The 27,465-nt window shown below is 37.8% G+C and overlaps 2 protein-coding genes across 3 annotated transcripts; one reads left to right on the top strand and one right to left on the bottom strand.

Annotated features, from left to right (window-relative positions):
* Nucleotides 1–55: 55 nt before the first annotated feature.
* LOC139960633 (ragulator complex protein LAMTOR2-like) lies at nt 56–6,395 on the top strand. The gene is made up of 4 exons (XM_071959154.1): nt 56–244; nt 983–1,145; nt 2,106–2,195; nt 2,781–6,395. Exons 1-4 carry the CDS (start codon nt 177–179, stop codon nt 2,835–2,837), a joined length of 378 nt encoding a protein of 125 aa, XP_071815255.1. The 5' UTR covers nt 56–176; the 3' UTR covers nt 2,838–6,395.
* Nucleotides 5,339–26,929, bottom strand: LOC139960628 (coiled-coil domain-containing protein 57-like). Of its 2 annotated transcripts, none has more exons than XM_071959148.1 (17): nt 26,779–26,929; nt 25,859–26,074; nt 25,178–25,366; nt 23,957–24,167; nt 22,898–23,055; nt 18,112–18,186; nt 17,342–17,542; nt 16,891–17,049; nt 15,735–15,897; nt 14,437–14,574; nt 13,135–13,300; nt 12,669–12,925; nt 12,115–12,204; nt 11,116–11,373; nt 9,881–10,049; nt 8,922–9,101; nt 5,339–8,260 (listed from the first exon to the last, which is right to left on the bottom strand). In XM_071959148.1, the coding sequence occupies exons 2-17, from the start codon at nt 26,071–26,073 to the stop codon at nt 8,019–8,021; spliced, it is 2,871 nt and encodes a 956-aa protein (XP_071815249.1). In that variant the 5' UTR covers nt 26,074; nt 26,779–26,929; the 3' UTR covers nt 5,339–8,018. The 2 variants fall into 2 exon arrangements, with proteins under 2 accessions (XP_071815249.1, XP_071815250.1); XM_071959149.1 differs by having other exon boundaries at nt 12,115–12,198.
* Nucleotides 26,930–27,465: the final 536 nt, after the last annotated feature.

Below are 27,465 nucleotides of genomic sequence, written 5' to 3'. Positions count from 1 at the left end.
AAATTGACCGTAGGAGAATCTGGGCAATTGAATTTCCTGTAAAGCTAGCACAGTGTACCGTCGACACATCTGTGATATATTGTAGTTCCTGCATATACTTCATACATATTGGTGTTATAGACTAGGCCTAGTTATACATATTTCAAAGCGACGAGCAGGAAAAGTTTGAAACAGCAATGTTGAAACCCAAGGCTTTAACACAGGTGTTAAGTCAAGCCAATACTAATGGCGTACAAAGTTCATTGTAAGATTTGCATTCAAAAACTTTCTCAAAGCTACCGTAGAACTTTCAAGTAAAAGTTAGGCCTACTGTAGCCTAGGCCTAAGTATACTGGCATAAACCTACTGTACTAGTAATTTGGCCTACCTAGCCTACATACTAACTTTAATGCCTAAATGAAATACCCAATATCCCTATTGACTTACACATTAAATCCAGGTTACAGTATGCCTTCAAGGTGTGGTATCAGAAGGCAGAAGTCTTGTTATATAGTATTTGCAAAGTACAACAAAGTTACAAGCTAGGCAAAGGTCTACCATGTATTTTGCTCTGAAGATATATCATACCAACCTTTCACAATACTATAACCATGGTCATTTTAATTTTTACAATGTCAGCTTGGAAAAGTGAAGGTTGGAGAATGTGCACCTGGAAGGCATAAAGTGTTCTACAGTGGACCAAATGTTGTCACAACATTAACTTTCAATAAAGCATCCACATGACAAACATAACCTTTATCACAAAGTCTGTCCGATTTTGTGCACGTTTCCGGTTTGCTACCACTTGTGTAGACTTATACACAGGTGACTTTTATTGGGTATGCTACCTACATTCTATGCTGGTTGATAAATTTCCCATGAAGTCTTTCAACTTAGAACATAACTTCTCATCTTTCTCTCAGCAGTTTCTATATCTAACTTTCTTAGAAGCCACATGTATGTGTAATATGTTGTCTGACTAATCTCAACTTTTCTCTTCCAGATTACTAAACAGGGAAGGATCATTGCTTGCATACTCAGGTTATGGGGATAAGGATGCGAGGGTCACAGCAGCCATTGCAAGTAACATCTGGAGTGCATATGAAAAGAATGGGCAAACAGCTCTGGAGGAAGATGACCTTCACATGGTCCTGATGGACTGTGAGGCAAGTAGTTATATGATTGAATAAGGGGTGAAACTAAGAAGGTGACTTCAGGGGGAATTTCAGTGTTGATATGTCAAAGAACAGCATGTTCATTTTTGAAAATATACTCAATGACTGGAATTCTCCTTTAAAGCTAAGTAAGTAATAACTTCCCTTTTTCAATCCAGACCTAATTACTGTTAGCCCTATGACTTTTAAATTCCTGTAAGTCGACCAAAAAGGTTCTTTCAAGTTTCATATACATACACAATAGAGACCTCATGAGTGACATCCAACACCACTTGTCTGTACTTAGTAAACTTGTACTACATTGTAAACATGTTATTTGAGATCTAGTCTTGTTAACCTAATGATCTGTTATGTAGATTAGGTAGTCCAGCCACTTTTATTGATTGACCTAATATTTTTATAGGGGCATTTGTCATTAACTCTAGAAACAAAAGCAATACATATAAATCACAACTTGGACAGATGGCAGTGGTCCCTATTGGTCTAAAACATGATCAGAATTAATGTAGTGCCTACAGCCTATAGACATTCTGTGAAAGAGCTATACCACATCTAAGATTGATATTTCTGTAAAATGTCCTTTTTTTTTTACTGGGTGCAATTACACCATGACAGATGTGATATGGACCTATTGCATGATTTTAGGGGTGGTTCTTATTTTACTTGTTGCATGTGGCCCAGATGTGCAATTTAATCATACCTATAGTAATAATTATATAACAATGTTTATTCAATAAAGAATCTGCTGTGTTGTACTTACATGTATCTTCTTATCGCACACTAAAACAGCTCTGTCCACTATCACTACAATTGTGTATTTGTGGTATTAAGATCTTAAAAAGCTACTATATCAAATAAATTGATGGAAAAGTATCATATCTGGTTCAAATACATGATTTCTCTGTCTTGCTTTATTTCTAAATAATCAAATCTGTTCTTCCTACTTTTCAGAATGGAAGAGTTGGCATAACAAAGGTTGCAAACCTCCTATTATGTGTGTATGCAGATACAACTGTGGGGATTGGTATGCTGAAAAAGAAGGTATTATTTGGAATCCAGTAAAAATTGCATTCCTTTTTTCCATATCATTCTTTATGACCAGTCTCATTGGCATTATTATAGAGTCTGTTTCCGATTCAAACCGGTTTTTAGGTTCATATACCTAGAATAGATGCAAACAAAATGGTAATGTATGATCAAATTCCTTCACCACCTGTATCCTTTTTTGGTTTTAAAGGCCCAAACTGCGTGTCGCGCTCTGAAAACGTTAGCTTTCCGTTGCTTGCAAGTGAAGTTTTCTTCTTGTCGCTACAAAATGCAGACAGTAATGAAATGTGATACCTTAATTGTTATCTTTAGCTGGACCTGAGATGTCCATCGCTGTATCGTTTGTACACTGTGCTGTGGGTATTGACCGCAGCTGTATGTATTGACTGTACACTAGTGTCTAATTACCGGCGGTAGCAAGCTGTGTGTATTTCCTGGGATCAATGGTGGTGTCTAACAATTCTGTTACACCTCATTTGAAACTAGGTCAGATTACCAGCATGAGATGTTTATTGATGCGCGAGTCTTCACACCCTTTAACCAATTATAATCAAACCCTTGTTTTTGTTTTGGTGACAGATTCAAGCTCTGGCAGAATACCTTCAAGAACCACTTCAGCAAGTTGCTGCTTCCTGACGCAGGGTCTGGAACAAATATGCCAAGAGTCTGTGGTGATGTCACACCAGAACTATCAGGCAGGGAACCCTTCACCATCCAATAGAATTGCTCTTCTTAAAAGGGCAGTTGTGTTAGATATTGACTTGGAAAGGGTTCAGAATGGTTGCTGTAATCCGATGGTTTTTGGTCTTTTCAAAGGATCCACATGTAATATACTGATAAAGGTCCAGTGGAATTGGATGCATTACATGATTTTGCTGCAAATAGTTCAATATAATTTTCAAAACAGAAATAATCAGAAGTCACAACAAGTTTTGTAATATTAGTGAAAGTGACAAATTTAAATTTAATGAGAGAAGAAGCAAAATGGCAGTGACAACAGTCAAACATTTTAAATATGTCAACCATTGAAGTTGGTCCTTAAAAGAGGCTTTAATAGTTTATCATTAAACCAATCTATTGAAAGAAAATAAGACATAAAGCCAGGTCCAACTTGTCCCTGGAGAATACTTTGGACTAAACCATTAAATGATAGACGGTGTTTTAGGGTGTAAATGATGTCTGTGTTATTAATAACTCAGTTGACCAAAACTAGAAGGGGCTAATCCATTAAAGCAGCGTTCTTTGTCAAGTTTGAAGATAAACCACAATCTTATTTGTAGTGTTCAACCGATTATGCATAACAGAAAATACCGATTACCGATTATTTTTTCCATAATCGTACCGATTCCGATTCCGATTCCGATTATTTGAAAATGAGAAAATTGTTACGAAATCGGCAATAAAGTTTGACAGAAACAATAATTGTTGTGATTTTCCCGTTTCCTTTTGCTTCGTTGTTATACAAGGCTCTAAGGTATCATTTTGTATACATGTACCAAATTACCTCTGGAGTGACTCGGAAAGAAAAAAAAAAGTGTTTTTTTATTTAAATTTCCAAAATACGGAAATATGACATCCTACCTAGTCAGTACTGTGCTAAGCGAATGGCCTAACCACATCGACGTGAATGTCACCTGTTAATGGCTTGAAATGGGCTTAGAATAGTTACTCAAAATATCCATCTCAAAAAGTATCTCAGACAAACCATCCATCTTCAATATTTACCAAAGTGTAAATTTTAATGATATGTTGCCTTCATTCCGACATTAGTTTCTACTTATTTTCAGTATTATACTGTTTATGAACATATAGAAATGTTACGAACTTCAAGTTAAACATATCTATTCGTTACCTATTTAACTCTATTCAGGTTCAATTAGAAAATGTAAGCTTAGGCCAATCAAACTGAAAAGCAAATTGTACCATCGTAACTTGTTTAAAATTACTCTAAAATGTAATACCAGATTGATGTAAAGAAATAATAACAACTAGAAACTACTCCAATATAAAATATAACATTCCCTCTATAAGACATACTGTATCACTTACAGTACCTTCCAAACAAATGCCGATTTCCAGCAAATTGAAAGTGTGCTACGCAATTTTTTTTTTTTGGCAACCGATGGTTAGGCTACATTTCTCATTGACTTAGTGTGGTTGTTAGGCTAACATGTGGTCGAAGATTGCAGATTCCGTGGATATTTTTATTTTTTTATTTGCGACACTACTAGAGCGAATTAACAGATGGCAAGGTTAGATTTCCATGCAGTTGACTTAGTGTGAAGTAAGGCTACCATGTGGTCGGAGATTTGTGAGGATTTTAGGTTATTTTCGCTGGTACTGAAATTGCTTCGTGCAGGCCGTAATTTTCCACGGTGACTTCCCGGGGATTGTGCGCGACCCTACCGCACTGCTTCAAATTTGATGCGAGATGTGAAAACTGTTTGCGCGATTCGCGCTGCAACTGCAATTCCTAGCTAAAGCAAACGCATGTCACAATTAATTTTACACAGACACCTGATATAACGAGGGCGATTTTCTTATATATCTTTTTCGCACTCGTAATTGTGCTTTAGGAGGGCTTTTTAGCACATCGCTCCCGCTTATTTCCGACCCTGTCAAGCACATTCGTTAATTCGCGAAATTGGTATTGCTGCTATGCCTACTGTGCCAAGAAATTTGAAGTCACTAACCACGAGGCAAGCAAAATCGGCGACCCTGGCAGCCTAATTTGATGAAATTACATTGTGAAAGACGTATCGAGGGTGTCTTATTTTAATATTTCGTAGTAAAAGAACAAACCTAATACATCAGTTGATATTTTCAACTTCCATATGTTTTTGAATAATGATATTTTCACCTTCCATATGTTTTTGAATAATCGGTATGAAATAACTGGTATTCCACGTAAATTTTACCGATTCCGATTATGTTCCGATTATGCAATATTCGTACCGATTCCGATTAGGTTAATCGGTTGAACACTACTTATTTGACAATGCAGCCTGTTAGTTATAAATGTTCAGTTTTCATTTCAATTAATCATCAAACCTGTGTATGTGGAATTGTGAGGTAAGTTGAATAGACAAGGAATCTGTATAACATGTTGAGTCTGATTTGTCAGTCCTGAATGGTGAATTATCTATAATATTTGAGTACAAAAGCAGGCAGCTGGGTGTCTTGATGTCATCAATCGAAGAAATTCTTGGATCAGTTCTTGGTTTATTTGGTCAAACCAATACAAACTAGGACCAAATGTAATCTTGAACACTCACCTTAACAGAGTCTTTCTTCCCCTAAATTTTTGCCCTGATAAAGTATGTGGATTTACATTTTTGAAAAAGAAAAGAGAATTCTACAAATATATTCAGGGTGTGTCATTTTCAAGCAAAATGTTTGAGACAGCCTCAATAAAAAAATTGTTAGTGGTAAGTAAAGAGTCAATTAAATACTCTTTACTGCAAGAGTTCTCATTGTGTTGGAATTCTGTATTTCTATATGTTATGATCCCCACACATGCAACTGTACTTTGCCAAATCTAAAAGTTTTCACATTCTTCATTGATTGTAGAACATATCCAATGCCATAAGTGTATTTAGTAGTTTGTCTTTCCAATACATAAAGTCTTCATTTTTTACTTAGCACCACCACGCAAGACTCCATTAGTATCTGCATGTTCTACTGATTGACTTTTAATTTGTTGTAGTATGTCAGACCCCTTTTAGCATGGTGCACCATGTTTGTGTAAAAAATGACTAGGGGGGTACAGCAATGATACCCATAATGAGAAGACAATAAAACAAATTCATTTGTATAGTTTCTTTTCCAGATGAGTAGTAGGATTCAAAGTCTTGAGAAAACCATTTATAAAAATCTCTATATCTCTTTGGAAGAGATAGTTTTAGTAATACTTGTAACACTATAAGAACTTTTACAGTTTCTATAAAATGGGTGTATACCAGTGTTAGGATGTTTAAAAGGAGGGGAGGGGGGATTTCTCTAGTCAATTATGTTTGGGGGTGATTTCAAATTTGGGGTGATTTTAAATTGCGGGAATCCCAAAATTGCACGTCTTAAAGCAAACACTGGTGTATACAGGTTTCATTCCTTTTTGGAGAATGTAAAGTCTGTAGGATTCTGTTTCTTAGATATACAGAAATACTATGATGAAATAAATATGCTTTTGTAATATTATATTTTGAATTTGGTTCTTTTTCCATTGTTTTTTCTTTTGTTTTATCTGTTCAAGAAATCATAATGGATTAGACCTATGCTTTTGTCAAAGTTGACAATATTTGAAAGATATAAATGGGAAATAAAAGTATTATGATCCCTTCTGACAACCTGTTTAATTCTAGAGACATTGCTATACAAGTCACAAACACTACTCTACATCAGGGGAGCTGTTACCCTGTTTACTAATGTACATACATACATACATACATACATATTAGACACTTATATAGCGCTACTACATCGAGATCGTAGCTCTTTACAAAAAGAAAGCTAAATCTTAGAATATAGATAAGTTTTCAAAGCTTTCTTGAAAATGGACAAAGAATGAGAACTCCTCATGCTAACAGGTAGGCTATTCCACATGAGTGGGGTAACGAAAAAGAAAGATTTGCCCTACGCTGACTTGAGGGTCCTGATGGTACTGGGTTCAGTGAGGAGTGTGGTGTCAGAAGCAGAGCGTAAGTTTGATCTACCAGAGCAGTAACGAGAGAGACAAGCACATAAGTATGCGGGGGCGGTACTGCTTATACACAGTTTATAAACTAGAACCATAACTTTGAAAATAATTCTCACTTCGACAGGAAGCCAATGTAGTTTATGTAAATAAGGGGTCGTATGATCATACTTTAAAGCTTTGACACACAAGTTTCGCCGCCCAGTTTTGGATACGTTGCAACCTCAGGATGTTACTCTTGTTTAATACAGCCAAGAAGCAGGGAATTTCCATAACCCAGCCTAGAGAGAATCAGACAACAAACGACAAGATGGCAACGACAAGATGGCAAGTTAGTAATGTACTACTAATGTTTACTAATGTACTACTAATTTACAACTACGACAAGCAACAACAACAACAAAAGAAACACATCCGTCCGTCTTTGGTTCAAAATATATATTAGTCTTTATTATACATTATCATTATTAATAAAATTTTGTTTAAACTCTACTCTAGCTTTGTCAAGGATCCTGCATGGTGCTGTAAGTTGAGAATATTCAATTTCTGATGAAGTCTAGGAAGGGCATAAAATCTAGCAATTTATCTTAAGGCACTGATAAAGGCTGCCACTGAATTAAACATTTTGCTCACACTTAGATCTTTGTTTTTGCCAAGGATCCAACTTATTCCCCTTATTATTACAGGCATAAATGCAAGAGTACATATCTCAAAGACAATCCATTTACCTGAACAAAAGAATGCATTTCCATGAACCAAGGAATGCATTTCTTTCCACAAAATATGAATAATTGTGTGGCTAATTGATGCAGGTGTTGCATATTCATATTTCCTTTTGCATATCAGGAAGACCACCCAGCTATATCTAACGGCAATAATTGAAGACTATTGACTTGGTATTGTTTGGTACAAGTATAACATGTTAATACAAGACCTGATGAACATTACCATCCTAGTAGCATCTGCATCAGAGATGATCACAGGTGACCCGGCACAGGTTTGGTGTTCTGTGCAGACAGCAGATCTATTGCACTGTTGTACAGTGAAGGGTGTAAACAGCACCATCGAAAAAACTTTCTCATCGAGAGGAATGTGGATTCTTAATTCTAGCGATTGCCTCTGTCCTTTCAGGTTATCTCATCTCGTTGATTGTAATTCCTAATTTGCGACTTCTTCTGCTTGACTGGCTGTTGTCTGATCTTACCGGCAGCGGCAGCAGATAGATGTACTTGTCGTTGTTGATTTGTTGGTTTAGATGATATTTGAGTTCTGCTGCCGATAACTTCTATCTCACTTCTCTCGTTTTCAAGTGAACTAGTTGTTTGGAAAGAAACAGCATGCCCTGCCTCGGGAACCTCATAGAAAGGAACTGGGTAAGAATGTAGAAAGAACAAAGCAAAATAAATAATTTTCACATTTGCAAAAACATTAAGTGTAATTTTGTTGTTGTTGAAACAAGCAGTGAATTCATCTGTATGTTAACTATAAATACTGTTAACCAGCAAGAGTCAGCTGATTATAAGATCTATGTACATAACTGGAATGTTCCGTTTGGCAAATTTGGGGGCAACATTAATGTAGCACAATCATGGTTGGTTTTCTTGGTGCTAAATGTTGTACACAGAGCACCGGCACGGAGGAGAGGCTGTCACCCTCATCAACACATAATCTAGTTACCATCAATATGATTTCATGATTTATTACGCTGTTATTTATATAGCACATTATCCAAAAGTTCTATGCGCTTTGACAACTTAGCCTTGTCACACCTACACACCAAAGTGTGCGCAATTCAACAATCTCTCCTGGGGCACCACAGTGCACCACAACCACGTGTCCCCCGGGGGACTTCCCCTTCTTCACAAGATATTAAAAATTTGTTATCACCATTGATTCAGTGAACAACATTTTCACATACTGTTAGGTTGCTGTAGATATATATACACACAAATTGAGTATTGTAATAATATAAATGAAATAACATAGTTTGAAAATATTCATATTTCAATAAATCTGAAGTTCTAATTTACCTGGTGAAGGGCTGGGAGGAAGCTCGAGTAACTTCCAAATATCCTTCATCGAATCTTCACCCACTGATGACATCATCATCAGAGATGGTTGACCCTGATTGGACAATTCATTTGAGCTGCTGTTGGTCAAAGATGATGCTTCCTGGATTTTCACAGATATGTCACTGTACTGCTGTTTGCCTGAAAGTATCGTTAATAACAGAAGGGAAGAAATTGTCACAAGGTAACACTGTCAAAGCAATTATGGAGTACTGAATACATAATTTGACTAATTTTTTGTTTACAAACACAGTTATGAAAAATGCTTGTCACTCCATACACATGAAACTCAGAAATATTCCGACCCTTTTAAGTTTGTCATGATGACAACCACAACATAACATTGACCTATATTAAGAAGGAATTGGAATGACCAAGTCTATTCAACACTTTTTTATTTTACTGAGTTATTGACTAAAAGTTTTCTTTATGTATGAATGTTATGCAGGTGACATGAAAAAAACAGACACACACTTACAAAATTCAATCAGATTGTGTATGTTAATATCTTACTATAACATGGTAATATTATGCCTTGCAATATTTTGCTGTGTCTGCTTAAGGCGTAAAGTATCATTAATGTATAAAAACACAAAATAGTCTGGAAATTTTAAAGCTGTGATCCCAATGCAGACAGTGACAACTACCCAGGAGTGGTGATATTTTGCTGATTTTCAAAATTGACCAACAGTTACTTGAGAGACATGTTTACACTTGTGTAACTCAATCGTATATTGGAATTCTAATTTACATTAAATTACACACACATACAAACGCACATAAACAGACAAAGGATTGAACTGATAATTAAGACCATGAAAAGGAAACTGACAAAAATTATCATGTTCTGATTCTAATGAGAAAATAAATGCAAATAAAGGAATGAAAAAGTGATCTGCACTACAAACAAACTGGCATACCTTGGGTGTTTGCTGGTGGGCCTGGGGGGTCCTGTGATGGAGTGTCACTAGGAGAGACATCGTGAGGAGGAGAAGATGGTGTCGAGGATGAAGAAGAGCTTAATTGAACTTGAATGACCTCTGACCTTTCTTGATCCTTGGTCAGCCCTTTTTGCATCATCTTCAGTTCCTATTAAGTGATGAATAATTCGATAAATTCTTTAAGTTATTCTTTTTTCTACGAGAGTATCCCTGCAATAAAATTCTGCTCCCACACATTTATGTAAGTTTTAATGCAGACTCTGCTTTATGATGTGAATTTATTACCAAATTTGATATAAACCTTCCATGTTTAGGCATGTCCATCATAAAGTTATTAAAGGTATTTAGAAATGTTCCCTTCTGAATATTTAGATTAAACTCTGGATTTGGCAATAGAACCCTGACAGCAAAGAAAGGCTACAAGATAGACCAGAAGGGCCCAGATCAATAGAATGAGTACAACAGCATGAGTATGAGTACAAGTAGAATTCCATTTGGTATGAATATGAGTAACCAGGCACGTAGCCAAGGGGGGGGGGGGGCGGGAGGGCAAAGGGGGTGATGCCCCCCTTGACATATTTTTTTGTACGTTTTTATGATATCGCTAGTAATTTCAAAATAGAAAATGCTTAGATGCAACTTGCAAGGCCTGGGAAGTGCCATTTCCAGCGATCTGGGAGGAATTTTTGGCCAAAATTTTATTGTATGCTTTGCGCCAACTCATGGTGGTGCTACGCTTAGATAGTTTCCAATGCCGAATCTACAGCTCTGATAATTTGCCTACATGTTCGCCCCTCCCTTGGCACATTCCTCGCTATGCTCCTGTGAGTACCATCATTAGACTCTAAGCCTGAGAAGGAGTACCTAAACTTGTACTAGCATCTATAGTGTGTATTTCCAAAATGCCTGAATATGAGAATGAATACACATACTGGCTGCGATGCTATATTGCCATTACGGTCTCACTAATTAACTAGAATGGCCCAATCCTTAAACATTATGAGCAATTCAGTTGAATCACACTGTACTCTCTAGCTGTTTGTGTGCAGGCTGAGTTACACAAAAATATATAAAAATAATGCATTTGGGGAGTATGTTAAAATCAGGGTTTACATTCATTGAGTAACTTAGTAAATGGCAATAATCTTACAGGTCAAAAACAAGATAAAATATGCAGTGAAAATTAATTGCTTTATTGAACATGTTTGGCTCACCTTAGTAGTAAGTGAATACTGTAACTGCTCAACAGCATTCAGCTGACGATCTAACTTTTGCACCATCTCTCTCGGAGAAACCGGTTTCGTTCCTATATCATCTTTCTCGTTTCCCTTGTGGCTTCCATCCACTCTGTGATGAGTTGTTTTTGATCTAGCGACCTCTGACCTCAGCCTGTTGCTAAGTTCAATCAGCTGTTGCCTCTCCTTGACTAATCTACTGATGTGATGGATAGCTGTCTTCAGTTTTGCCTGTAACTGGACAAATAAGTCAAACATTTCTCATGCATGTCACAACAAATATTGTGTTTGTTTTTGACCAACTTTTCAATTCACCCCAGAACCATTGACCTGTGTTTATCTTTTACATTATGTGTCTGTGGGAACTATTGACACACCTAGAAAGTCATTTGTACAGTAAGCAAATTCCAGACACCCCATTGATATCTTTAAAATCACCATTATAAATCACCATTATTATTATTTAAGAATTACTGCAAAAAAAACACAAAAAAAGGGAAAAAGTCCAATTTCCAAATATCACTCAGAGTTGTGAAGTCAACCCAATATAATGAAGATATCTGGTTCATATCTTCTAATTTTTGTTATGAACATCCTCCAAATATGCTGGTTTCATTCCACTACCTGGGCATCACATGCATGGATGACTCTAAAACGTGATTGAATTTGTAGGCCTATATATGATAATTCTTTCTTATATTCCTACAATCGTTTACTTATTCTTTTTCCTATGGTTCGTAGCACTGCGATGAAGTTCTCCTCCAACGCTTTCTTTCCTGCAGACGTTGCCTCCTGGTATGGATTTATTTACCACATTTTAGGAACTTTTATAGTCAAAATGAATCAAACTTAGAGGTATTCCCTGCTAAATATATTTAAATATATAAATATATTTAAATATATAAATATATTTAATTTAAACACTAAATTAATCATTTTACAAAGATGATTCCCTTTCATCACATGCTAATTACTTACTGCGCTAACTGAAGTGTTTGTGTCTGGATTTCCCTTTGACGGTGGAAATGCTCCCCTTTCTTCAAAACCATCTTTGCTCCGCATCTGTAACTTTGGGTTTTATGAATGAAACAAGAAGTTAGTTTGCAATCAATTTTTAACTTATCTATGCCTTGCTAGAAATGCAACAAAAAAGCACAGTGCTTTACGAAGAACACCACACTCTCGAAAATTTCCCCGAAAAGTAAAGCATAATTACTTCTGTAACATTCATAACATAGATAGAAATATTTGTGTCAAATGTTGCCATGGTAACAGAGTAAGTCAAATAAGCAAATTATAACCACATTTTGCTACCGTCAAGTGAGATGTTGCACTTTGCTTTTGTTTTACAATTTAAAAATACATATTTTAATTGCAAGTGAAGTATTTACCAACAAAGTAGCAAATTATTTTCAAGAGGATACATTAATTCTAGGAGCATGTTCTTTAGTATACTTAGTTTCCATAAAAAAAAAAGGGATTTTCTGCAAGAACTTTGTATAACAGCGAATCACAAATACTTGTTCACTTACATCATTCTGTGACCTTTCCATTTTGCTGTTCCCTAGCTTCCACTCCAGATTAGCAATTTGTTGTTTCAAGACAGCTATTTCCTGTGAGTGGGTTCTGGTCTGATCTGAGAGATTCCTGTCCTGTTGATTTTGTCGTTGTTTCTGAGCTTCGTTCGTCTCCATCCTCTGTGACTTCTTCAAATTCTCCAATTCATCGCTCAGTTCTCTTTTCTCTGCTTTCAGTAGTTTCATATCCCTTTCCATGCTCTTTGTATAACCTAATTAAAACAAAGTAAATTAATTAATTATCAGTCACAGGAAAATGACAGAAGTTGACTAATGGCCAATGAATTATCTGACATATTTAAACTCCACAGATATCTTATTAGTTTTCAATGTGCCTCACTTTTGCATATCAAAGATTATTTGGGAGATAAAGGTTGATGAGCTTCGATGACATCATTAGTGACATCACAATGCTCCTTACCGGCAGTGTATACACCATCCTTGCTGTTCTCTCTCTCTGGTCGATGAGAGGCAGGTGTCAGAGACTCCATCTCCTCTCTCATCCTCTGAATGACCGATTTCAAGGCATCATTTTGCTCCTCCAATGATCTGATTGTTCTTTCATCTGAGTCTTCCACTGGAGTGATCTAAACATAAAGGTGAAGGAATTTGTGTGACATGATGATAACCTGGTCAAGCCATAACTAAAATTTAAAGTCTTGAGTTGGTTTTGTTTCAGAGGCATGTATCTTCCAACATCAATACATGAGAACAAAATTTACTTTCAAAAGACTTTTTCAAAACAAATATTATCGATATGGTCTTGGACTAAACCACTTTGATAGTTGATGTATCTTGGCCTATGCTAATCTGCATAACAAACAACCTGGGCTAGAGTTATAAAATACCATCTAGTGACTGGATAAATTAATTAGGTGAGAGGAGTTTCTTAATAGGCTTCATATGAAACAATGCACTAATCTAGTTGAACGAAACACAAGTGGGATATGGCAGGAACAATTGCTTGTGTTAATATTATTCTAAATGTGGAAACACAAACAGCAGCTGTTAGTGGATATTTATCAGGAAATTAATTGCCATGTCATAAACTCATTATAATGAAGCTATTTCAGTTTCACTTCAAATAATAATGAAGTCTCTAAAATTAAATGTGTGTTTGTTTTGAGCTTACACTGGACTTATACGTATAAGTATATATTAGTACTAATTAACCGAAAGGTCTAGACAACAATATCTCAGAATAGAATTATTGCTTATTAATCCCTACATCATGATCTTCAAGTGAAAATCTTCTTGCAGGGCATCTTATTTTCATCATCTGCAGTCAGGCGCATAGCCAAGGGGGGGGGAGGGGGGCAAAGGGGGCGACCGTCCCCCCTTGAGCATTTTTTATTTTTTATATCCTTAGTAATTTCAAAGTAAAAAAAGGTTAGATGCAACTTACGAGGCCTGGGAAGTGCCATTTCCAGCGATCTGGGAGGCATTTTCAACCAAATTTTGCTTGTATGCTTCGCGCCAACCCAGGGTGGAGCTACGCTTAGAAAGTTTGTCTACAGGCTTCACCCCTCCCTTGGCGAATTCCTCGCTACGCGCCTGTCTGCAGTCTAACCTTAAACAAAACTTTTTCATTTTGTTTCATAAACTTATGGCCAATAAGTTGATCAAATGCAGTATGTTACCAACAATTGAAATCAAACTAACACAGGAAATACCTGTCTCTGATGAATATTAATAACTAAGATTGTACAATGAACATTCATACCAATTCTTCATTTGGGGAGATTTTCAGGTTGTGTTTTTTGAGAGTAGCCATTGCATTATCTCTGTGTGTCTTTATTGACCTCAATAACTGATCCTTCTGTGTCATTTCTCTCTCTCTTTCTGTCACCAGAGCAAGAGCCTGCAAAGGAATTATGAAGACTTTTGAAAATTATACATACATACATACATATTAGACACTTATATAGCGCTGCTACATCAAGATCGTAGCGCTTTACAAAAAGAAAGCTAAATCTTAGAATATAGATAAGTTTTCAAAGCTTTCTTGAAAATGGACAAAGAACGAGAACTCCTAATGCTAACAGGTAGGCTATTCCACATGCGTGGGGCAACACAAGAAAGATTTGCCCTCCGCTGACTTGAGGGTCCTGATGGTACTGGGTTCATTGAGGAGTGTGGTGTCAGAAGCAGAGCGTAAGTTTGATCTACCAGAGCAGTAACGAGAGAGACAAGTACATGAGTATGCGGGGTCGGTACTGCTTATACACTTATAAACTAAAACCATAACTTTGAAAATAATGGTTTCAACAGAGGCCTCTTAGTTAGACTGAGTAATATACACACGTGACTCAATGATACAGGATTTATTTAGAATGATTCAAAGTTATATCTCAATTCTAAATAGATATTAAATATCATAAAAATAATAATAATAATAAATATAAACAATATATAGATAAATAGATCATATAATGTATCTTGGCCTGCTCCACGAATCTCATATAATATGTTAAGACTTCCACTGTCAATGACTGGTATACATAACCAACCAATACATAAGATTTACACGCATGCCCAGTGTCGTGGAATCCAAGTGATTTGATGATGTGATGGTGGTGGAGGAATATGGGGGCAGGAGTATAAGCTACTTGGCCTCTCACTACATAACTAACAAGTCATCCCACTTTACAAGCAAATCTTTCACTTTGATGATGTGCTGGTGGGAGGGGGGAGGAGGTATGAGACAGGTTACAGCTACTTTGGCCTCTCACTATATAACTAACAAGTCATCCAACATTACCAGCAAATCTTTCACTTTGATGATGTGCTGGTGGGGGGGGGGGGGATGTGGGGAGATCTGAGGCAGGAGTATAGCTACTTGGCCTCTCACTACATTACTAACAAGTCATCCCACATTACAAGCAAATCTTTCACTTTGATGATGTTCTGGTGAGGAGGGTGGGGATTTATGACACAGAGTATAGCTACTTTGGCTCTGACTAGATAACTAACGAGTCACCCCTCATTCAAAGTAAGGCTCTTTCTGGTAGGTACACTCACCTCATCCCTGGCTCTGGTGAGTTTTTCAATCAGTTCCTCCGAGCGACTATACTGGTTTCTCTCAGCGTCTTCGTACCTCCTCTGCCAATCAACCTCCAGCTGGGCCTTACTTCTCTCTAGCTCAGCGTGGTGGACCACTGCCTGAGTCACGTCCTTCTTGTACCTGAATCCAAGCACATAACACCAAAGACATGCTGTATTCAATTGCAGATCTTTTACCCAAATAAGAAACAACAACTTAGCGATGATTTATCACATGATTGTGCACCATTGGTTTATGCTCTGCCTCTTATAACACTCTGCAGTGATTTTAATGGTTTTACAGCATATTGCGTTACTGTTTGCTCCATTGCTGGTAGTTACATGTCATTGATAGCAGTCACTAAACTTAATAATAATAATAATAAATTACACTTATATAGCGCTTAATAAAGCGTTGCAAAGCGCTTTACAAAGTAGGAAAGAGACAAAGGAAACCAAGGGGGAAAAAAGAAGAAACTAGGAATCAAACAGAAATGTTTTAAGTTGTCTCTTGAAAATACAAAGGGAGGGAGAGTCGCAAACGTGAAATGGGAGTTTGTTCCAAAGAGAAGGCGCAGCGACAGAAAAGGCACGATCGCCGTAACGAGCGCGGGTACGTGGACCAGGAGTTAATTGCAAATGCGCATGATAGGAAGAGCGAAGCGTAACTGTAGTTGACCGGCGTAAAGGAGTAAGAAGGTCAGTGATATATTGAAGGGCAAGCCCGTTGATCGCTTTGTGGGTGAGATGTAGGATTTTAAACAAAAAACTTGACAATATTAAGAGACTATCATGCGAGCGGACGACTCCCTGGAAAAATCAATAATGGTGGGAATGGGTGATGGATCACGAAAGAGGGGCAGGCCACGAGCACGATGGATGGATGGTGTCAAGCAGGCGACTGGGCTGACTCTGGATGGACTGCGAGGGGCAACCAGGAGCCGGAAGGATTGGAGGATGAAAGTCATGGTCATCACCAGGGGTCGGACACAACTCGACGGCACAAGGTGATCAAGGACAAGAGGGGCGACTGGATTCACGGCTGCTTATTGAATCTACTCGTCGAGGGTTAGTTACCTAGGTTTCTAATATTAACCTCTTCATATGTAACATTTCACAGCACCATGGGACTTACCTCTCTATATCTTCCTTTCTTTTATTCAGCTGTGATAAGAGTTTGGTTTCATTCTCTTGGATTCTCTGCATCTCCATCTTCATCTTCGTCATCTCCTGGGTGACGTTCGCCATCTGAGCATCTGACTGACTCTTGGCTACGGCTATCTCCTCCTTTAAACTGTAAATGTGATTATCGTTAATTGGTACTTGGTAAAAGTGTACAGGTTTCAGGGTTTTTTAAGCTCTCTTTTAATCAGTACATCCCTCACCAGCATCATCAACATAACAAATGTATCCTCCGAACTGATAGAAATATTTATAATTAGAGATGCACATGGACACTGAAAGTGGAGTGTTGGAGATGGCTACAGGGGAACGGGGGCGGAAGAAACCACCACCATCAAACTTCTGAAGTTGTCCCAAATGTACCCTCTGAACGACATAAAGTGGAAATCATGAAAATAACTTACTTTTCAATGTTGCCATCTCTCTCTTTGAGTTCATCTTGATGGTTCCAATCATTTTTCCTCCATTCTAGCTCTTTCTGCTCCAAGTGAGCACGCAGTTCCCTAATTTCTGCCTCCTGGTGGCGCTCTCTCTCCATATGACATTCTTTTGCCATAGAAAGTGCGTTTTCTTTCTCCCTTGCATATCTGTCTAACTCGCTGTGTCTGCACGATGCATACGAAACAAAGGAATACAGTGATTATCGAATCAAATCATTATTCGTCACAATTTGCTATAAAAGGCTGATCATCTTAGCAGGAGACACATCCCAACCAACATACTCCAAACTTACCGCTCTTGGTAAAAGTTACTAGGTGCATCAAAGGTTAAACAAAATCCAACCATAAAGTTGTGCAAAAGAGGGTGAAAGACTTCTCATAACCTACAAAAATTTAAGCAGGACTAGAATTGAAAATGAAAGAGCTGCTAGTCACCACATTTTTTTTTTAAGTTTTTTTTAAAGTCAAAACGGATATGACATATTAAAAGCAGGATAATAAACAGACAAGTTTTAAGTCTAGAGTTAGAAATATCACTGGAAAGACTAGAAGTTTTGTAAAAGTTTTAAAAAGATTTGGGCCCAGATACTTCTAAGGCACTATCTTTGTGATGATGAAGAAAGTTGTGCCTTGTATTGAATTATACATTGTCCATTTTAGAGGTTAACTATGTCAGTGACATATATCCCACAATTTTGATCTGAAGTTAATGTCATTTAAAACATATTCCTTACTTCCTTTTAAACTCTTCTAAAGCTCTCTGCAGTTTCAAATCATTCTCATGGATGTGTTGCTCAAGGTCAGAAATTCTGTTTGGAAGATAATCAAAGAGAAGAAAGAGAGATACAATTAGGACACAAATCCCCAACATGTGCTGCCTTGGTCATATAAAGGCGATGATACTAACGGTAATTAACCTGGATCCAGTTGTATTGTTTTAGCACGGTGCTCCCTACATCTCACTTCCAGCAGGACTAAGATCATTTTGCCTCACTTCTTGATCTACTGTTTAGAAGTCATCCTACGTGCATCTACAGGTGCGTATCCAGGGGGGGGGCATTGGGGGCGCGCGCCCCCCGGGTAGGAAAAAGAGGAGAGAAAAAAAAGAGAAGAAAAAAGGAAAAAAGGGGGAAAAAGAGGAGGAGGAGAGGAAGGAAGGGAAAATAAAATGAAGAAAGAGAGAAAAAGGAGAAAAGGAGGGAGTAAAAGAAAAACGCGAAGACATCGGGAAGAGAAAGAGGAACAGTGACATCATTACAGCGCTGAAGGGTAGCCAGTGACGGATCAATGATTTCGTAAATGTGTGACTCACCCTACCCCTTACACCGACAACTCCATTTTTTGACGTTTCCATTTTCCTCTCTCACTAATGATCTATATATATACTATATATGGTCTATCATAACGCGTGTGTAGAATTGTGCTATGAAACCAACTGTGGCTGGTCTCGAACTCGACAGCGTTGTCGGGGAACATGACGATTTTTGGGATGGGGGCGACCGCCCGCCCCCCCCCATTCAGCATTTTTTTAAATGATATCGCTAAGTAATTTCAAAATAGAAAGTGCTTAGATGCAACTTACAAGGCCTGGGAAGTGTCATTTCCAGCGATCTGGGAGACATTTTTGGCCAAAATTTGCTTGTACGCTTCGCGCTAACAAATGGTCCTGGGTAGTGCCATTTCCAGCGATCTGGGAGGCATTTTCGCCCAAAATTTTCTTGTACGCTTCGCGCCAACCTATGGTGGCGCTACGCTTAGATAATTTGCCTACAGGCTTCGCCCCTCACTTGACAAATTCCTCGCTACGCGCCTGTTTGAATTTGTAACGCAAACAGCAGATATCACATCATATCAGTGAGCATGAAAATGGCGTTCCAGGATGAAAAGCCTCAAAACTGTCCGACTTGCCTGAAAAAATAACCAAAAATTTTCGCGCGCGCTCAACGTGTTAATGTCAATATCATATAAGCAAGCCTCGGTTATTACATCGCATGCCATCATGTACTGTACGTTCCGTTAAAATTGTGCAGTATACCGCGGGATGCTAATGTAAACAACGACATGTCTCATGTAGATGTATAAAAAGCATGGAGGTCCAATTATGTCAAAACTCTCTTTTACATTAGTAATGGCGAATTAGGGGCTGCACCCCCGCCGCGCAGTGGCGGAGCGTCCATACGGTCATGGGGGCGGATGCCCCCCTGACGGACTCAAATGGACTGCTGGCGCCTTTTTCAGCTCTTTACCACTTTTTACTTATTCTAGATTATTGACTTTTTTATTGCGCTCTCATCTACTTATTGACATTTGTCACATTCTGTTGGTGTAATTTGGCGATGACACCTTATTCTTCGTTTATCTGCAAATGAGCCAGGCCCGGAAAGGGTCATTTCCGGCGATCTAGGGAGTATCTTTACTCAAAAATTTTCTGTACGCTACGCGCCAACCAGTGGTGGCGCTCCGCTTAGATAGTGTCGAAAGCGCCCTTACAGACCATTCTCGCCCCTCCTGATCAATACCCCTAGCTCCCGCCACTGCCGCCGCGCCTCCTACGCCTATGTGTGTAGTGTTCGGTTTCGGAAATATCTGCTATTTTTTCATTTCCTTCAACCAAGTTTTATAATAGCCGTTATAAGAGGTTTTAATATTTGTACACCAATAAATTAACTGTGTCTGAAGTTTCGAAAATTTCTGACCAACATTCTGCATCACACTTCCCTGTACTCGTGCAATTTTGACCGGTCTGTTAGGGGTTGAAGGAAGTTTTTCTATATTGGTTGTCCATAGATGAAATTTTGTACAACATTATGGGTATGTTTTGAAGTGAGTTTATTCACGAGAAATGTGAATTTTCAAATTCTGAACAAATATGGGGCTTAAAACCTTGAAAAGTGGGGCTGACGGGTATTGTGGGCCGCGACGTAGAATCACCTACAAAAGCAAAGACCCACAGGAGATGCGATCAGGTCGAACATGATGTGTGCCGGGTTGACAATCTTCAAAAAGGTTATGGATGGAAAAAAAACTATTAGGAAATACTTGGTTCTCAGGCAAAAAGTGTACATCTGGTTGGTCATTTCAAGCCCGAGAAGTGCCGTTTCCGGTGATCTGGGGGGTATCAAAATAAGAAATTTTCTTGTACGCTGCGCGCCAACCGATGGTGGCGCTCCGCTCAGATAGTAATTCGCGCCCCCCGGGTTTGAAAATCCTGGATACGCGCCTGATCTACATATATCATGTATGATAATCATCAAAGGTGGACTTGTTGAGGTAGCTTTAATAATATTTGCAAGGTATTCAGCTTTCTACCACTGTTGACCTAAACTGAACTTTGACCCCTACCAACAATTAAAGAAGGCAAGAAATCAACAAGGGGCATCTACATACCAGGTATGAAGTTCATGCAACCTGCACATGGTACCTTATAGTGTTGGCAAACCAAGGTATCATACACACATGCACATGTACAGCTTACAAACATCTCGTAGGTTCCTTTGCCTTTGCAATTCCTTAAGGAATTAGAAATTAAGGCACAACTCCATCAGCCAATTAACACTCAATATGAATTAAGGATTAATTTGCAAAGTTGATAACAACAGTGTCTCTCTTTTTATATTGACTTTCTAAATTGAAAAGATCCCGAATTTGAGTTAAAATGTTGAACTGGAAGCCACCCGACGTGAAAGTTGTAATCCATAAGGTCATTAAGCATCGTAAAAATGACTGCCTGATTATCAGATTACAATTTGTTATGATTATTATCTTCAACCTTGCCAGAATACCTTTTTCAAGCATTATGATATTATAACCAGAAGAGGCTAGAGGACCCAAGTATTTATCAAGGCCTGTATGACGGTCACAGTAGAACATCACAAATAGTCACAGAACAATGGACTGGAAACATTCCACTAAACAGCGTTCAATTTAGTGCCTTTTTTGGCGTAGCAAGAACTGCTACTCGTAATTGGTTTTGTATAACAATTGACCAAATTTGTGTAGCAATTTTTGCCCAGCAATAGAATTGCACATTTTGCAACTGTAAACAAACCTCAAGTACACGTAGTCACAACTAGCCATATGCAAAACATAAACTCATTTTGGAATTAACATCTTACTTTCTTTTCAAAAAGAAAAAACACACCTTATCAAAAGATCCCAAATTTCTTCAAATCTTACGATGATCGAATTTGTTTGACTTTGAAACAAGTAAATCATAACAATCATGCAACCGTGCACAGTACAGAATTAACAATATTTCCATTGCAGAGATTGTCAAGCTATAGATAGTCAATGACAAATTTCCTGTGATTTGATTGGCTAATATTGTCCCATACCCATTGTCTGGAAATATTCTTGCATCTGTGGTTTACAAAGTATATTGTTAAACAACAACTTCTTCCCCATGTGTAGACATAGCGAAGTTTGTGCTGTAGGCTATCATATGTGTGAACTCAAATATCATAACATTAGGCCTTGTTGTCACAAGTTTCGACAAGAAGCGCTACAATGATTGGAAGTTACTGTTGAATTGTTTCTGAGATTGTCACCTAACATTTGAAACATCTTTTTGATCACAAATTGTTCTGAGATGAGACATTTTATGAATGTTATGGGAAGGTAACATCTCAGAAACTTAAAAGTATTTTATCTCACAGTATGTTTGTTCTCTCCGCACATTGAGAGTTGCTAGTGAACCGTGCATTCGTACCACATTCGTAATTTCTTCATTGCAAACTTGTGTAAATTTTCGCGATCCCTTGACTACATGCTTCTGTTATAATTTTTTTGTAATCTACAACGTTCAACTGTAAACTACTGTATATGTCATCAAAGTAGCCACTGAAGCTTGATTTTTTTTACATTGTCAATATTGCGTTGAAAGTTGTTTATATACTGTCATGGGAAAGGATCAGAACTGGCCAGGGTTGTGCTGACTTGCCGATAGAGGTTGAAGAAAAAGGGAAAATTATTTCAACTTTGAATAAAACTTAGGAATGAAATTGCATAGGGAAATTATTAATGGTATCTTATTACAGGGGTTCTTAAAGTTGTGAGCGAGTAATAGGCATTTAGGTGGGTGAGATCTTGTGTCATTGAGATCTATATGTAATATTTTATGCATCATTTAATCATACAAATACAAACATTGACACGACACACAAGTGCAGAGTTTGTGGCCACATGTGGAAATTGTTGGATGCTAGTTAGAGCAACATACCGTAGCTGCTGCATGAAGTGTATGACTCGCAGTGCCTCGCTGTAGCCTGTATGATTACGACACATTCCGGTGCGTAAAGAGCGTTGTTTAGTATAATGTTACTCCACCGGTCCAACAGTTTTCAATGGATGTCACAAATCCTGTTGACAAAAGTACGCACGTAGCTAGCTGTGCTACATCGAGTCGATTTGTTCAGTGAGAAGTGCGTTGCATGTTGCGATGCAATACTGGCTACAAACCAACTCTGCCACTAAACTCTTTTTCCCCATATAGAGGTAACTTGACATTATGAATGCCCTCACCTTGCATCTTTAGTGCCTATTGTGTCTTGTAACTCCCATTCTTTCTCTTTAAGTTGTTTTTCCAAGTTTCTCATGATTCCATTGCAGTTAACCAACTCCTGGTTTGTCTTACCAGCTGAGGATCTTACCAAATCAACTTCTTTGGAGAGGAACTTGGCCTGAGGGGAAAAGAGAGTTAAAACCTATTAAAGGAAATGCTCAAACAGTAGTTCAAATATGGCAATACACTAGTGAACACAGTAGCATTACAAGCATGAAAGATCTAGATATAAACATAAGGGATAGTCTCACATTGTGTATCTCCTACCTTCAGGTTTACACAATACACAACATAAATGGACTTCTGGCAAGCAGACAGCGCATAGTTACCATAGTAACTGGGTATAAAATATCTCTAAATTGGGGAAATGCAATTCATTTCACACACTTATCCCTAAAGCCATGTTTAATTGTGCAGATGTCAGTGGCTACAAAGTTTGGCTGACTTTCAACGGAAAACACCAGCTGGACTTCTAACACTTTAATTAAAAGAATCCAAAAGTGAGAACATTTCATCCTACTAGTTGTAAGCTCTTTCATAATTTTATATGTTATTTCCTTTTGTTATCTGAAACACATCAGGCAAGGGTCTTCTGTAGTGTCTTACACTCACTAAAATGTATCACAAAGCAGCTTAATTGGTGTAATTTTACAGATCAGTTTGCAAGATTAAGTATATCTATTTTACACATCTCACCTCAGAAAGTGGTCACCTAAAAGTATATTAAGCAATTCAGTTGCTGTAAAGAATGTTTTCCCATTAAATCAGAGATTAGCAACATGAGGTCGAAGTTTGTAGTATCAGGACTGATGAAAATTTACTATCATCTCCTTCAAGTTTGCCTTAACTTTTCAAGCTCCCCTCTCCCCCCCCCCACCCCAACCCCCCCCCAACCCTCCCACACACACACAAACGAAAATGCACTGCAGGCACAAAGATGCTATAGAACCTTCAAAAAGGTCTCTTTGCAAAACAATACTTAAAGTCATGGCATTACAAAACCCAGACATTTATCTTACCTTCATCTCATATGAGAGAGCGCTGGCACTAAGTTCTTCTATTTTAGTGCGATATTCTTTCTCTCTTCTCTTCATGGCCTCATCAAACCCAGATGACAACTCCCTCCTCTGCACATCCAACTCGTCCTCCAGCTGTCTGACTTGCCTCTGGAGATTCAACCGAAAAGCTTCGACATCCTCTCGTTCTTTCTCAGTTTCTTCATCTTTTATCCTGACGAGAGATGATGTCAGAGATTAAAGTTGTGCGTCTCTTAAAGTGTATCATACTGACTGGCTGCACATTTATCTTGTAAAGATCACAGTAGAAATTTGGTTATCTCTTTCATTAATCTACAGTAGACGAGTAAAGCCAGAAAGAGCCGGTTTCATGTATAGCAGTAAAACTTTTCCAAGACCTATGCAAAGAACTGAGAGCATCAAATGCATGGTAGTTGTGTTTTGTTGGCAACACTTTACATTGATACTGTATGCTGAATATTTTACAAAAGATTGGGCTTGATGTTGTTGTTATCTCCTGTCATTAGGGCTATACCATTTTCACAGCATACATATGATGTGAATTTGGGTCATTCCATAAATTAGGGGGTTCAATTTGTGATGCTATCAGTGTTGGAATCCAAATGCACTGTAGTGGGACAAAATAATATTTTTTGGAGTTATTTGTAATGGGGAAAGATAGAGAAAATAATTCTTAGCTCAATATAAACATCATAGAGTCGGCAAAAATAAAATTGATGACTTTTTGCATTTCTTGATATCTAATGGTATAAAACAGTTGGTCCTGTGTTACATAGACAGCAAGAATGTCACTTAGTTTAATAGACTCTTTATTTATGGAATGACTGATGCATAGAACTTATTAGTAAACCAAGCTGATATTGTCATCACCTACACAGCTGGTAGCTACTAAAAAGTAATATATATTCTATAATTTCATATCAGATTTTAATATAACAAAGTTTTTCATTGATTGATTAGGCTTAATATCAGCTGATTGCTTAAAGGCAAGGAGAAATACTTGATGGTGAATGCACTGAATATGTACGTGGCTTAAGGGGAAATTGCACTTGAGGATTACACAATTTACTCAAACAAAACCAGCTCCTTTAAAGGTTTTTCGTCAAGACTAACATTCAATTTTAATACCTCTGTGACAAATAATATTTATTAAATACAAGCAAAGAAGGGAAATTCCAAGATGTCAAGTACACCAATACTTACCTTTTATAATGTTCTAATTCAACGTTTTTCTCTCTAATTTTCTGATGGTAATGTCTCTGTAACTCTGCCTGAGTTTCTTCATCTCCCTTGAGAGCCTTTCTCAAGTCATCAATCTGGATTTTGAGGTCACTTATCTCTGCATCCTTAGATTGTAAAGATGCCTTTATCTTCCCAATGACAGCATCATACCTATTTATCATGAAGTACGGGAGAATGAAACAAAATAGTGAAGGTTACTTAGTCCAGGACTGGTGTAAACATCAGAAATCTGGGATGTTGTGACATAAGGGTGGATGCTTGGAAAGGAGCAACATCATTAGATTGTAAAGATGCCTTTATCTTCCCAATGACAGCATCATACCTATCTAAAATGAAGTATATATGAGAGAAGTAGAAAGAATAGTGAAGGTAAGTTAGTCATCCAACCCCTTGTAATCCTAGCTAATAATAGGGTACAGACTTTGTAATTTAAGTATGATACAAATTTCCACTTCTGTTGGTTTACATTTCGCAGCGTTGCTTGGCCCATCAATGCAGTCAGTATAGTTGATCTAACCTCCCCCATCCCGCCCGGGCCGCACCCCTTCATGTTTTTGCCCCTCGGGATAAAGCAATTTACAGCTGTTGTCTTTTGATATCTCTTCATCCTAGTCATATTGTAAATTTTATTACTCTACAAACCTTTCTAGTTCTTGGTCTCTTTCCATCAGGAGCTTGAGATTGTACTTAAAGTCATCTTTTAGTTTGGAGAACTTTTCTGTAGCCTCTTTCAGAAGCTTTTCTTTCTCCTTCAATGCAGCCTCCACTGCTTGAGTCTGTAGTCTTTGGACTTCTCTCCATTCTTGTTCCTTTTGAGCAGCTAACTCTTGCAAGTTTCCTTGGACTCGACTTGACATGCTGTATGGTTTACACATAAAGATAGAAGTTTGTTAATTGTGAAAAGATCCTCTTATTTTTGGGGGGGGGGGGAGAAGGGATGTGAGTAGGGTGGTCAAACATTTAGCCAGATAGTTCAACAGTTCAGTGCACTGTCCTCCATTCGACCATGACCCCTTGCAGGATGTATTTATGTCCGGCATTATTGATCAAGGGATTTATGTCCGGCATTTCTGATAAAAGGGATTTGAAGCAAAACTAACCAAATGACATTCGGTATTCATGATCATTTGAGGAATCATACAGCTGCACATTTTCTTTATTTATGCGTGTACTGTATTCGTTTCTGCACAGTAGTTTCAAGTACACAGTACAGTTAATATTTTTCCTACCTCCATAAGTTCATGTTAACTGATCATTGAAAGTCTACTTATTTATTGTGTATATAAATAAGAATCAACATCATCTTCAGTTGAGTTAAAAATTTTGCCAAGCCCAAGAGGGGTGCCAGGGGCTGCCTCCCTGGGTCAATTAGGGGAAATACCAATGCCTCTATGTAGGCTAGGCTAGCAAACAATGGGAGCACCTGTGGGCTGTAGCCTAAGCCACTGAGTTCGTTTGAAAACAAGTGAAGCAGTTAACTTAAGTGGGACCAAATTTTGAACCCAGATTCAAATATTGAGTTCTTCTAGGCCTATTCAACAGAAACCTCAATTTTTACTTACGCTACTCATTTTACTTCACGCAGGCTATCATGACTATGCCTAATTCCATCAACATTACCATTACTATTGGGAACAGTAACCTACATCATAAGTACATATGTACGTAATTTACAGATATTTTTGATATTTTCGAAATCGCGCTCTTGTTATTCTCGGCGACTGGCCAGACCTCAAAATACTAAAATAGCTAGCAACATGCCAGGTGGTAACGTACGCAGGTGATTCTAAAAGCGAGTCTTCAGGTGATGGGATTATATATTGGCGGTCAATCAAACAAAATAATGAAAAAATAGGCCTACTGCAAGATGATTTCCATGTTTGTATAACTCAGTTCAAATCTCATTGAAGCGTTTTAGAGTAGAGACATCATTTTTATATTTTGCTTGACCTTGTCCTGATTAATATTTTCCTAAGACTATTAATCTTTCATCTGATGTAGGGAATGCTGTGGTGTAGATTAGTTCCATTTGACTCCAATCTGTGTTGCTAGGCAAGGCAGTGTATGAGCAAGGAAGGAGAGTTCCCTCCCAACTGATTTAATTATGTTTCACACTCATTCTTAATCTGAGAAAATAAACAATGCAGGACAGGAACACAGCTCCAGATGATAAATCCTTCAAGGGAATTGAGTAAATATAATGAGTGATTAAAACTCAAAGAGGAATTTTCCAGAGTTTCAACTAGCAA

Source organism: Apostichopus japonicus, chromosome 19, assembly GCF_037975245.1.
Source record: "Apostichopus japonicus isolate 1M-3 chromosome 19, ASM3797524v1, whole genome shotgun sequence".
Taxonomy (NCBI): Eukaryota; Metazoa; Echinodermata; class Holothuroidea; order Aspidochirotida; family Stichopodidae; genus Apostichopus; species Apostichopus japonicus.
This window is presented reverse-complemented; position numbering and strand designations above follow the sequence as displayed.

Excerpts from the sequence above, each read along its gene's own strand:
- LOC139960633 (XM_071959154.1), top strand. The coding sequence starts at position 177 with ATGTTGAAACCCAAGGCTTTAACACAGGTGTTAAGTCAAGCCAATACT. Across the intron at positions 1,146-2,105 it reads TGGTCCTGATGGACTGTGAG|AATGGAAGAGTTGGCATAAC; the intron begins GCAAGTAGTTAT and ends CCTACTTTTCAG. Across the intron at positions 2,196-2,780 it reads TTGGTATGCTGAAAAAGAAG|ATTCAAGCTCTGGCAGAATA; the intron begins GTATTATTTGGA and ends TTTTGGTGACAG.
- LOC139960628 (XM_071959148.1), bottom strand. The coding sequence starts at position 26,073 with ATGTCAAGTCGAGTCCAAGGAAACTTGCAAGAGTTAGCTGCTCAAAAG. Across the intron at positions 24,168-25,177 it reads GAATTAGAACATTATAAAAG|GATAAAAGATGAAGAAACTG; the intron begins GTAAGTATTGGT and ends ATCTCTCGTCAG. Across the intron at positions 12,926-13,134 it reads GGATGGTGTATACACTGCCG|GTTATACAAAGAGCATGGAA; the intron begins GTAAGGAGCATT and ends TGTTTTAATTAG.